The sequence below is a fragment of the Crocuta crocuta genome, unplaced genomic scaffold, assembly GCF_008692635.1.
Source record: "Crocuta crocuta isolate KB4526 unplaced genomic scaffold, BGI_CrCroc_1.0 scaffold35, whole genome shotgun sequence".
In the NCBI taxonomy this organism is placed as follows: domain Eukaryota; kingdom Metazoa; phylum Chordata; class Mammalia; order Carnivora; family Hyaenidae; genus Crocuta; species Crocuta crocuta.
In genome coordinates this window covers 8,933,200-8,944,439 of record NW_027530625.1, presented here as the reverse complement: position 1 = coordinate 8,944,439, position 11,240 = coordinate 8,933,200, and the positions used below count along the sequence as shown (strand labels likewise).

The following is an 11,240-nucleotide window of genomic DNA, read 5'->3' as shown; positions in this document are numbered from 1 at the left end:
ATCCCTGGCGCCAGCGGCCCACTGAATCCTGGCCTGGGGGACCTGTGTGGACACTGGGCCTCAGCTGGGGACTGGAGGCTCACAGGGACAGCCCCTGACTGATGCCTCTGCCCGGTGGCCGGGCGCTGTCCCTACAGAGTTGCACGCAGGAGATTGGCGAGGAGCTGGTCAACGGGGTCATCTACTCCATCTCCCTGCGGAAGGTGCAGGCACACCACGGTGCCACCAAGGGCCAACGCTGGCTTGGGGTGAGTGAAGGCCCAGGTTCCAGATACCACTCAGCCACTCTCTTGGGCTCCCTCCCAGGGCCTTCCTGCCTGAGGGCCCCACAGCCCCCCTCCCAGAGGAACATGGGCTTCCGTGGCCTCCCTCTCCCCACTCTCTGGTCCTGAGCTCAGCCAGAAGCATCACTCTGGACAGACTTGATCAACATCAACAAAAGACTCTCTCTGGGGGCACCTGGGGGGGCTCAGTTGGTTAAGTGTCCAACTTCGGCTCAGGTCATGATCTCACAGTCCGTGGGTTCAAGCCCTGCATCGGACTGACAACTCAGAGCCCGGAGCCTGCTTCCAATTCAGTGTCTCCCCCTCTCTTTGCCTCTCCCTCACTCTCACTTTGTCTCTCAAAAATAAATAAACGTAAAAAAAAATTTATTTTTTCAAAAAAATACTTTTTGTTAAAACATTAACATTTAAAGACATTTTTTAATGTTTATTTATTTATGAGAGAGAGGAAGACAGAGAATCCAAAGCAGGCTCCAGGCTCCGAGCTGTCGGCACAGAACCCGACACGGGTCTCGAACTGCGAGATGATGACCTGAGCCGAAGTTGGGCGCTCAACTGACTGAGCCCCCCAGGCACCGCCCCCCCCACCAAAGATCCTTTTCAAAAAGCACAACAAAGACACTTTTCTGCCATGTTTGGCCACAAGTGATTTTGTCTCTTACCCTAGGTTTTCTTGTTTTAATTCTGGCCGCAGGTTGTGTCCGGGGCCGTGAGCCCACCCTGTAGACCCGCAAGCCCTTCCGCATCACCTCGCTTGGAAGGGCTAGTTTTTTTTACCCAAAAGGGGCAGAGGCTGAGGCTACTGTATACCTTACTGTCTCCTGGAGCACAGCCCCGTGACCTCTCCAGGCCAGAGGTAGGGCCGGACTCAGCTGCACAGCATTCCAGAAGGGAAGCCTGTTGTCACGGTGATACCGCCTTCAGTGCTCTGGAACCTGACCTTGATGCCCTCCCACAGCCATTTCCCCGGGGCTGCGCTGAACGTCCCGTGTCTCTTCTCGCCCCAGAATAAGCCTCCGTGTTCACATCTCTAGAATGGGCAGGCTTTGCCAGGGCTCACGGGAGCGATGCTTGTAATATACAAAGGGGCTGTTTTAAGTTCTGCTAACAGAATGACCTCAAAGTGCTGGGTTAGTATTTTTTTTTTAGCCNTGGTGGAGCCCCTGGTGCCTGCCTTCCAGGGCAGCGACCTCTCCTACGTCACCGTCTTCCTGTGCACATACCGAGCCTTCACCACCACCCAGCAGGTGCTGGACTTGCTGTTCAAAAGGTGAGTGCGGCCCCCGCGCGGCCCAGTGGCTCCCTGCCCCCTCCTGCTCTCCATCTCTCTCAGCCTCAGGTGTCTCGTGGGCACCCTGGTTGCCAGTGGGATTGTGTCCCGCTGTTGGGGCCAGTCCCCCCCAGCCCTGTGCCCGGCCCGTGGAGGGCGGTGCTGGGGGCTGCGGCCCTTCCTCTCGGCCTCCAGCCCGGGGTATCCCGTGCCTGGAGCAGAGCTGCTCTCGCCCTAGATTCCACACGGGGACCCCATCCTGGGAGCCCCAATCCCCCAGGATGTCTGAAAGGTACTGGTTGGGCTTCATTTGCCCGACAAGGGGACCTAAAGCCCCTTCTAGACGTTCAGCATAATCCAGACAAGGCCCCCTGCCCTCCCGGGCTCCGTTCTGGTCCAGAAGCCAGACAGTAACCCTAGACATCATAGCAGGTACGGTAGATGTGATGCCCTCACGGCCTCCTCTAGATACGGATGCATCTTTCCTTATTCTGACGAGGACGGCGGACCTCAGGACCAACTCAAAAAGTGAGTGGACTTGAGATCGGATGGGCGGATCCCCCTGGCTCCAAGGTGCGGGACAGGTCGGGAGGGGGTGGGGGCGCCCGGCAGGGCCCCGGCTCCCACACGCCGCGGTTCCTGCCGGAGGCCCGAGGTGTGGGGGCCTCTCCTGCAGGAGAAAAGGAGTCACACAGCTGTGGCTGGGGTCCTGGGCCCTGGGGAGCAGAGGGGAGGCTGGGGGCTGAGGTTGGCCCCTGAGAGAGTGGGTTCCCCCCACAGCGCACCCCAGCCCTGCCTGCCCCGACCCATGGTCCCAGGAAGGCGGTGTGGGGGCCACCTCCTCACCCATCGACCTCACACGCCAGTCCCCTTGAGTCCAGCCGCACGTGGGGCTGGACAGGCTGGACACCAGCTCCTGAGAACAGTGTCCGTGGGAAGGGGAGGCCCGCACGTGCCTCGCAGGCTGTGCGGCAGCCGTCATGCAGGAGCTGGGGATGAGGGGCCCCGGGAGCCCACGCAGGCTGGGCGGGAGCACACTGCCTGTTCCCTCCTCCTCACGCACTTAGGCAGCGCCTACTGTGTGTGGCCAGGGCAGGGACAGAGCAGACACGGCTCCCCTCCGCCCCCCTGGAGCTCATGGTGCAGCAAGGAAGGCCCTAGACGGACAGAGGGGAGGGAGGGTCAGGCCTCCTGAGGAAGGCAGGGGTGCTCACACCATCGATGGAGGGCTCCCTCCCGTGGAGACGGCCAGGCCCACGCCTGCTCACCGGAACTGCTCCTGCCTGGATGGCCAGTGGGGGTGGGCTCGGGTGTGCCCGGCCTCTGGAGGGAGTGCCCCAAGGGCGCCGCAGGGGGCTGTGTGGAAGAAAAGGCCAGGCCTCTGACTCTGCTGTCTGCCCCCTCCCTGCAGTGCCATCTCCTCCATTCTGGGCACCTGGCTGGACCAGTACTCGGAGGACTTCTGTCAGCCCCCAGACTTTCCCTGCCTCAAGCAGCTGGTGGCCTACGTGCAGCTCAACATGCCCGGTTCCGACCTAGAGCGCCGTGCACACCTTCTACTGGCCCAGCTGGAGCACGCAGAGCTCCCGGAGGCCGAGCCCGAGGGTGAGGAGGCTGGGGCTGGGGGATGTGGGTGTCCGGAGGGGCCGGGTCGGTGCTGGGCTGCCCTGGGAGGAGCCCCCGGGGGCTGGTGTGGGGCCAGGAGCCTGCAGGCCCTGGGTTGGGGTCCTGGCTGCAGCTTCTCTGGGAGACTCTGGGGTGGGTTCTGTGTCTGCAAAGACCCCTAGAAACTTCTCTTCTCCCATAGCTCTGTCACCAGCTCCAGCTCCAGAACTAGAGCTGGCGCCAGCACCAAGTCTAGTGCCAGCTCCGGAGCTAAAGCTGGCTCCGGCAACAGCTTCAGCACCTGCGCTGGAGTTAGAGCCGGCTCTAGCACCAGAGTCAGAACCAGAGCTACAGCTGGATCCAACACCAGCTCCAGAACCAGAGCTAGAGCTGGCTCCAGCACCCGCTCCAGCACCCGCTCCAGCACCGGCTCCAGCACCGGCTCCGGCACCAGAGCTAGAGCTGGCTTCAGCACCGGCTCTAGAGCTAGAGGCCGCTCTATCACAAACTCTAGAGCTAGAGGCAGCTCCAGTACCCGAGCCCCCCTGGCCTTCACCTGTGGCTGCAGAAAATGGCCTGAACGAGAAGCCTCACCTCTTGGCCTTCCCTCCCGACCTGGTGGCAGAGCAGTTCACGCTGATGGATGCGGTGAGCCACTTTTGTCAGCGGGGCGGGGCAGGGGAGCACCTTCCTCGAGCTTCTGGTCCATTCCTCCATCCGGATCGCAGTTCCAACATTGCTGCTTGATGTCTGGACTGTGCATGTGGAGATGGGACCTTCCCCACCCCACCCCTCTGCACTGCGATGATGGGTTAAATGAGACGGGGCAGCAGAAGGCTGGGGATGGGGCCTGGCCCGGTCGGTGCAGAGTGGGGCTCACCGTGGCTTGTCCAACTCCGTGGGTCACCCCACCATCTGCCAGGGAGGCCTCACCAGCCTCGGCACCTATGAGGCGCCCACCATTTCCTGGAGTTCACAGCAGATGGCAGACAAAGCCCCTCAGCCGAGCACCCACGTTGAGCATGCATCTGAATGGGGTCGGGGGGGCGGGCCTGATCCACGATGCCAGACTGAAGGTGCCGCCTGGTATGCACAGCTGTGGGCCACTTTCTGGTGCTCGCAGATAGCGAAGGAGGGGCTGCTTAAAATGTCAAATGCTGGTCCTTGCCAGCGAGTCATGCTCACATGCTGGGCGCCCGCGGTAGGCAGAAAGCCGAGCCCAGAGACACAGCCCCCTCCCTGGGTCTGCGAGGCTCGAGCCACATCCTCAGCTCTTCCTGAGCTCCAGTCCTGACCAGGGACCCTGCCCGGGACCAGGGAAACAGTAGGAGCTGAGCTGGGCGGTGGCAGCGCCGGGTGACCCTGCCCGTGATCCCCCAGGAGCTGTTTAAGAAGGTGGTGCCCTACCACTGCCTGGGCTCCATCTGGTCACAGCGGGACAAGAAGGGCAAGGAACACCTGGCTCCCACTGTCCGTGCCACCGTCACCCAGTTCAACAGCGTGGCCAACTGCGTCATCACCACCTGCCTGGGGGACCGGACTGTGACGGCCCGAGACAGGGCCAGGGTGGTGGAGCACTGGATCGAGGTGGCCAGGGTATGCCTCGGTGGGGCCCCGGGGAGCCCCTTTCTCGCCTTCATCTGCCCTCAGGGCGGCAGTCTGGGGTCCAAGTCCCTGCGGAGACCCCAGCCCGCCCTTCCCAGGGGCTCACTGGCCTTGGCTCCCACACCCCCTGCCTTGATGCTCATTCACTCCCCGCTGAACGTGCTCTCTCATGTTGAGCTCAGAGCCTCTTCCCTGGGAGTGTCACGTACGGGGGCCGAGGGGCACCGTCGGGGTTCCCCGGAAATCTGTGTCATGCAGGACGGGAGGTCGGAGCTCAGGGGACGGAACCCGCACCTCACAGCCCTTCTGTTCTCACCAGGAGTGCCGTGTTCTCAAGAACTTCTCGTCACTGTACGCCATCCTGTCGGGCCTGCAGAGCAACTCTATCCACAGGCTGAAGAAGACGTGGGAAGAAGTTTCCAGGTGGGGAGACCTCTCTCTGCAGAACGTCCACCTGGAGGGACCCGGGACCTCCCAAGGGACTGAGCATTGTCCCCTCTGTGAACCTGGGACTTGCCAGGAAGTAGCAAATGCTAAGTCCGGCCTGCTGGCTAGGGGGCGCCCCTCCAAGTCCGTTGGCCTTAGGCCAGCACAGCTGCCCTGGGACTCAGTGTCCCTATCTGTCAGGTGCTAGACAGAGCCACACTGGAGGTTTTCTTGTGTTTCCTTGATGGCCACACTACTCAGTCCCCTTGACATCCAAACTGTACCAAACAGATCCACATACACACAGACACACACACACACAGACACACACACACACACACACACACACACACAGCACACTACTCAGTCCTCTTGGCATCCAAACTGTACCAAACAGATCCACATACACACACACACACAGACACACACACACACAGAGCCCTCCTCCCCCGGCCCGCAGAGCACCCGGGGCCCAGCGGAACCCTGGGTGAAAAGCACCGGTCTGGGCATTTGGGTCCTTCGGTCCTGAAAGGATCGGCACTCACCCCCCGTCCCTGCCATTCCCAAGTCTCTCCTTCCTTCCCCCAGGGACAGCTTCCGCACCTTTCAGAAGCTGTCGGAGATTTTCTCAGATGAGAACAACTACTCACTGAGCAGGGAGCTGCTCGTCAAGGTAAAGTCTGGGCAGAGGGTGGAGGTTCTCAGTGCACGTCTCTTTGAAAAGTCCCCGTCCTGTCTGGGCTGGCATCGTTTTGGTGCATGGACCGGTGGGCGGTAGTTTGGGGGACAGGAGGCCCCATGTGTGGGATGGTGTGGGACCAGCTGAGGTTGTCCAGAAGGTAGGACGGGGGTCGACTGGCAGGCTCTGCAGGTCTCGTTCCTCCAGACTGCTGGGTGGCTGGGGTCTGGGGTGGGAGGCTCCTTCTGTCCCCGCTGCGGCTCAAGGTGGCCACACCCTGGCTGCCCCGGGACGAGGTACTGCAGGGAGTGGCCTGGCCGTGGGTCTAAATGAGCAGATCAGGGAGCCCCGGGGGACTCCCCACTCCGCCCTGGGGCAGGCGCCGCAAATGGATCCCAGAGATCTTGCAGGCTGTCACCGCAGGGCCTCCAATGAGCCGGTGACCAGGTAGCGGGAGCAGGTCTCCAGCCGGGAGGGAGGAGCCCACTCCCCTCTGAATTTCTCTGGGACCTTGGGCAAGTCAGTGCCCCTCTAGGGGCCACAGTTTCCTGAGCTGGAGAGTGGAAGAAGGACGAGCCTTGGGTCCCTGTGATCTCACGAGTCACGGGGAGGCAGCGAGGTGTCCGGAGAAGAGGAGTGTGGGCGAGTTTTGTGCACGGCCCCCATCTCAGAGAGGGCGAGGGCTGTTGGGTCCTTGCAGAACCCGGGAGGCAAGTGTCGTGCTCAGCTGCACATTGCAGACCAGGAAGCAGACGGGGGGAGGCCAGGCCACCGGCCCCACGTGCCCACACCCCGTGAGTGCCAGAGCGCCACACACGGCGGCAGAGCGTTCCAACCAGTGAGCGAGTACCAAGGTCAAGCTGGGGGGGAAAAGGGAGGAGAGGAAGGTCTCACAGACCCTGACCTCAACCCTGACAGGAGGGCACCTCCAAGTTTGCCACCCTGGAAATGAACCCCAAGAGAGCCCAGAAGCGGCCAAAGGAGACGGTGAGTGCGCTCGAGGCGCGAGAGGCGGGGGGCCGGCCCCCGAGTCGGGAGAGGAGGGGTCGCCCCAGCCCTTCCCTCCAGCCGCTGCCGTGGGTGATNGTGGGGAGAGGAGGGGTCGCCCCAGCCCTTCCCTCCGGCCGCTGCCGTGGGTAACGTGCCCGCCAGACCTGACGTCCTCTGGGCCCTGGCAGGACCGTGCCCTGACCAGCGGGGGTCTCGAGGGTGCTGACTGCAGCCAGCTGGCAGTGTGCGCTTCAGGGGCGGGGAGGGTCCAGCCACCACAGATCCGTGGCGATTTGCCAGGGAGCTGGGCCTGCAAGGTGACCGGAGGGAGGTTGGGGGTCTGTGGACACGAGGAGGGGGTCTGGGGGGAGACCGCTAAGGGTCCCCCAGGTGCTCTGAGTGGGAGGCTGGGGGAGTCGCCGAGGCTGGGCGGTGGGGAGGCCCTGGTCGTGGCTCATCAGCCCTACCCCCACGTCCCAGGGTGTCATCCAGGGCACCGTCCCCTACCTGGGCACGTTCCTCACAGACCTGGTGATGCTGGACACCGCAATGAAGGACTATCTGTATGTGAGTGAGCCCCGGGGGCTGCGACCGGCGGGAACTGGGGCCGGGGGCCGGGAGCCCTAGGAGAAAGCGCCCCTCACTGAGCTCTGAGCTCTCAGCGCCGCGCATACCTCTTCTGAGGGCCCCCGCCACCCCATGTGCCGGGGCTCCTGCCCAGCTCACCAGCGAGGAAGCAGCTGGGTGCCCCGCTGCGGAGACTTTGAGCTGCCCGGCGTTCGGCCCAGCGTCACACGGCCCTTCCCTTGGGCTGCGACCCCAGGCGGAGAGGGGCTGGGCCTCCAAGCTCAGCAAGCGGTGGCCAAGCTGGGCCTTCCTGCCTGAGGCCTCAGTCTTCTGCCCTCAGAGGGATGGGCAAGTGTTCCTTGAGGCTCCGCCCCCCTGCCCAAGCCCCCTGGATCCAAGGTCCCCCCCCACCCCCAGGCCCAGGTGTGTGTGCTCACCCCGCCCCCTGGTGTGTGCTGTCGGTAGTGCAGCCTGAGTGGGGCTGGGGGAGGTCATGGGCAAGGGGCCGCTTTCTGATGGTCGCTGGCTGTCTGCCTTCCAGGGGAGACTCATCAACTTTGAGAAGCGGAGGAAGGTGAGCAGCTGCATCCGTCCATGTTGGCAGGGGTGTGGGAATCCNCCATTCAGGCTGTCCTCACAAAATACCGTGGGCGGGGGAGGGGCTCATCAAGTAGTTAAATGGATTGTTCAGGGTTCTGAAGGCCTGAAGTCTAAGATCAAAGTTGCTGGAACTCACAAACTGTGAGATCATGACCTGAGCTGTAGTCGGAGGCATAACCGACTGAGCCACCCAGGCGACTCCTATAAAAGATTGTTTTTAATGCTTTTTTTTTTTTTTGGCTGGCTGTTCCCTCAGGAATGCTTATGTTTTTAATTTATTTTTTATTTTTTTGATGTTTATTTTTGAGAGAGAGAAAGAGAGAGACAGAGCATGAATGGGGGAGGGGCAGAGATAGAGGGAGACACAGAATTGGAAGCAGGCTCCAGGCTCTGAGCTGTCAGCACAGAGCCTGAAGCGGGGCTCAGAACCACGAAATGTGAGATCGTGACCTGAGCCAAAGTCAGATGCTTAACCGACTGAGGCACCCAGGCGCCGCATTGTTTATTCAGGTTTGAGAGAGAGCATGCGCAGGGGAGGGGCAGAGAGAGGTGAACAGAGGGTGCGAAGCTGGCTGAGAGTACCAAGAACAAGCACAGACTTGGAGCTGGGCTATGGGGCTCGGAGAGCTCGGGCCAGGTCCTTAGGCCGCCTGTGCCTGTGTCCTCATCCCCACGAGGGAGGTGAATGAGTTAGGGGTGAATCCATCCATACATCTAGCAGCGCGGACACACTGCCCTCGCCCTGCTTTCTCTCCCGCGAGCTGCACATTTGCCGCCAGCCATTGACCCACACGGTTCGCAGTGACTCCCCAGCGTCCCTACACGTAGTTTTCTAAGCCCTCTCTTCCCTTTTTGCTCCCCCAGAGCTGAAGATCCCGGACAACGCCAACGTGTTCTACGCCATGAACTCTACTGCCAACTATGACTTTGTCCTAAAGAAACGGACCTTCACAAAGGGGGCAAAGGTCAGGCATGGCGCCAGCTCGACTCTTCCTCGCATGAAGCAGAAGGGGCTCAAGATCGCCAAGGGCATATTCTAACTCATCCCCGGTGCTGGCCCGCCACAGGACCACTCTCTCAGGGTCAGGCTGGCTGGGTCACGGAGCGCTTCCAGACTCCAGTGGCCCAGGCCGGGTGGGCACCTTCCATCCAGCCTTCCGGCTCAGGCCACCCCCCCGACTCATTTCACCCTGAACACCTCCCGCTGCCGGGATTGACGCCTGCTGTCCGACAGGCTGACCTGGCCTCCCGTGGACCACTCGCCGCCTTAGGTGCCTTCTGCTCTCCGGAACCAGAGGACCAACTGACCTTGGCCAAGGAGTGCTGTCAGTGCGCACGGAGCCCCACGTGCCCCCAGGCACTGCTCTCTGTGCACTGCCCCGAACACCTGCTCAGGTGTGGGTCGCTGCCACTTGTGCCCATGGGCACCCCAGGGCACCCGCTCATCCACTGGGTCTGACCACTGCAATGCTCTCCTCACGCCCACGGGCAACGGCCCGTGCCCTTCTCGGGTCCCGGCCCCTCTTTTCCACCACGCTAGCCTTTCCCGGGCCACACCAAAGATCCCACCATCAGGGCCAGCAGAGTGAGGGAGTCTCACCCACCCACACCCAGCCCTCCCCAGGAGAGGGGGTGGGAGACCCTCTTCACAGATCACACTCTTCACCCGGTGAGTGAGGACGGTCTCAGCCGAGTCCCATTGACATTGAATCTCACGACACTGCAGGCACCGCTCACCCCTGCACCCTGGGCTTCACGAGACCACACAAGATGGCGGATCGTGGGCAAGGAGGATTTGGGGGACGGGGAGGGGTGATGAACATTTGTATAGAAGTCAAAAACAAAACAAAACAAAAAAAAGTTTACCGGTTGGGGAGGGGCAATATTTATTTGTTGTAAATAGTAAATGCTAGACTTGAATATTCTATTAAAAGCCAGTTTCTATAGCCTGGGAGTCGTGGTTCTGTTCTGTCACATCCACTGAGATACAGGCGCTCACGTTCCGTGTCCCGATAGGAAACCTTGCGTGGTGACTAGATTATTTGTGTGCAGGAGAGGCGAGAAGGGCCAGCCACCGCTCCCAGCTCACGTAAGGAAACACAAAGCCCATCCTTCACAGGGCCGAGGGATGTTCACCGCGGTGTCCTTCACCTGCGCACCACGCTGAGACAACCCCCAGAAACCCTGGGATTAGAGGTTGGAGGTACTTTCACAGGATGGAGCCACACGCCTGGAACCTTGGGTGTCCTTAAAGATAACATCGGTGGGAGCAAATTGTGGAATGAGCCGCTCTGGGGTGACTCTCTCCATAGAGACCGTTAAGCTGGGGATAACGTTCAGAATTAACAGTCCGGGGACTCTGGAATGTCGTCCAGCACGAGAGCCCAGGGCGTGCTTGGTGACGAGCAGCACAGTGGGACCCGAGCAGTTCAGGGGGTCTCCGCCGGGCCTCACACTGACCATCCAGGCAGCAGGATGGAAGCTTCGGTCCCTGAACAACAGGGACTACAGGGAACAGCAGAGCTTGGAAAAGTCAGTATCGAAACAAGACTGCAGCTCTCCAGCAACCAAAGCAAGACCTGAGCAGGGGGGCGTCTGGCTTCCAGGGTCACCACATGATCATCTTCAATATCCAGTTCCCAACAAGCTGACGAAGCCTACAGGGAAATAGGAAAGTAGTGCTTGAGGGTAAGAAAATATAACAGGACGAAGTGCCTTAGGAAGTCGAGATGTTGAAGTTAGACGTCAACGACATTCAGTCGACTGTCTTAAATATGCTCAGTGAGTTAAAGGAAACCACAGACAAAAAGCAAAAAAAATCCCTAGAGGAAATCAAGAGAACAATGTAGGAACAAATGGGAAGTTTAACAGAAATAGAAAAACTCTGGGGCTCAAAGTACAAGACATCCAACTCACTAGAGGGATTCAAAGGTAGATTCGTGCAGGCAGAAAAGAGAATCGGTGGACTTGAAGATCAGTCCAATGAAACTCTTCTCGCAGAGCAGAGGAAAAAGAAGAAAAAAGAATGGCCCCATAGGCACTGTCCTGTGACATCATCAGCTGCACCAACATAGGCATCCTGAGGGTCCCAGAGGAAGAAGGGAGAAAGGAGCAGAGAGATTCTTCGAAGTAATAATGGCTGAAAACTTCCCAGATTTGACGAGATACCTAAATCTACACACTAAGAAGCTCAATGAACTCCAAAAGGACAAAC

The 11,240-nt window shown here is 60.3% G+C and overlaps 1 protein-coding gene across 1 annotated transcript in view; it reads left to right on the top strand.

Annotated features, from left to right (window-relative positions):
* Positions 1-9,972, top strand: part of RALGDS (ral guanine nucleotide dissociation stimulator) — a 19,223-nt gene extending 9,251 nt beyond the window's left edge. Inside the window, exons 3-15 of the mRNA XM_077768478.1 lie at positions 138-248; positions 1,134-1,140; positions 1,434-1,554; positions 2,023-2,082; positions 2,966-3,159; positions 3,362-3,807; positions 4,540-4,755; positions 5,084-5,187; positions 5,779-5,863; positions 6,788-6,856; positions 7,340-7,426; positions 7,968-8,022; positions 8,864-9,972. Coding sequence (XP_077624604.1) covers positions 138-248; positions 1,134-1,140; positions 1,434-1,554; positions 2,023-2,082; positions 2,966-3,159; positions 3,362-3,807; positions 4,540-4,755; positions 5,084-5,187; positions 5,779-5,863; positions 6,788-6,856; positions 7,340-7,426; positions 7,968-8,022; positions 8,864-9,066 — 1,758 coding nt within the window. The 3' untranslated portion in view covers positions 9,067-9,972. The remainder of the gene's footprint in view (positions 1-137; positions 249-1,133; positions 1,141-1,433; positions 1,555-2,022; positions 2,083-2,965; positions 3,160-3,361; positions 3,808-4,539; positions 4,756-5,083; positions 5,188-5,778; positions 5,864-6,787; positions 6,857-7,339; positions 7,427-7,967; positions 8,023-8,863) is intronic.
* The last annotated feature ends 1,268 nt before the right edge of the window (positions 9,973-11,240 follow it).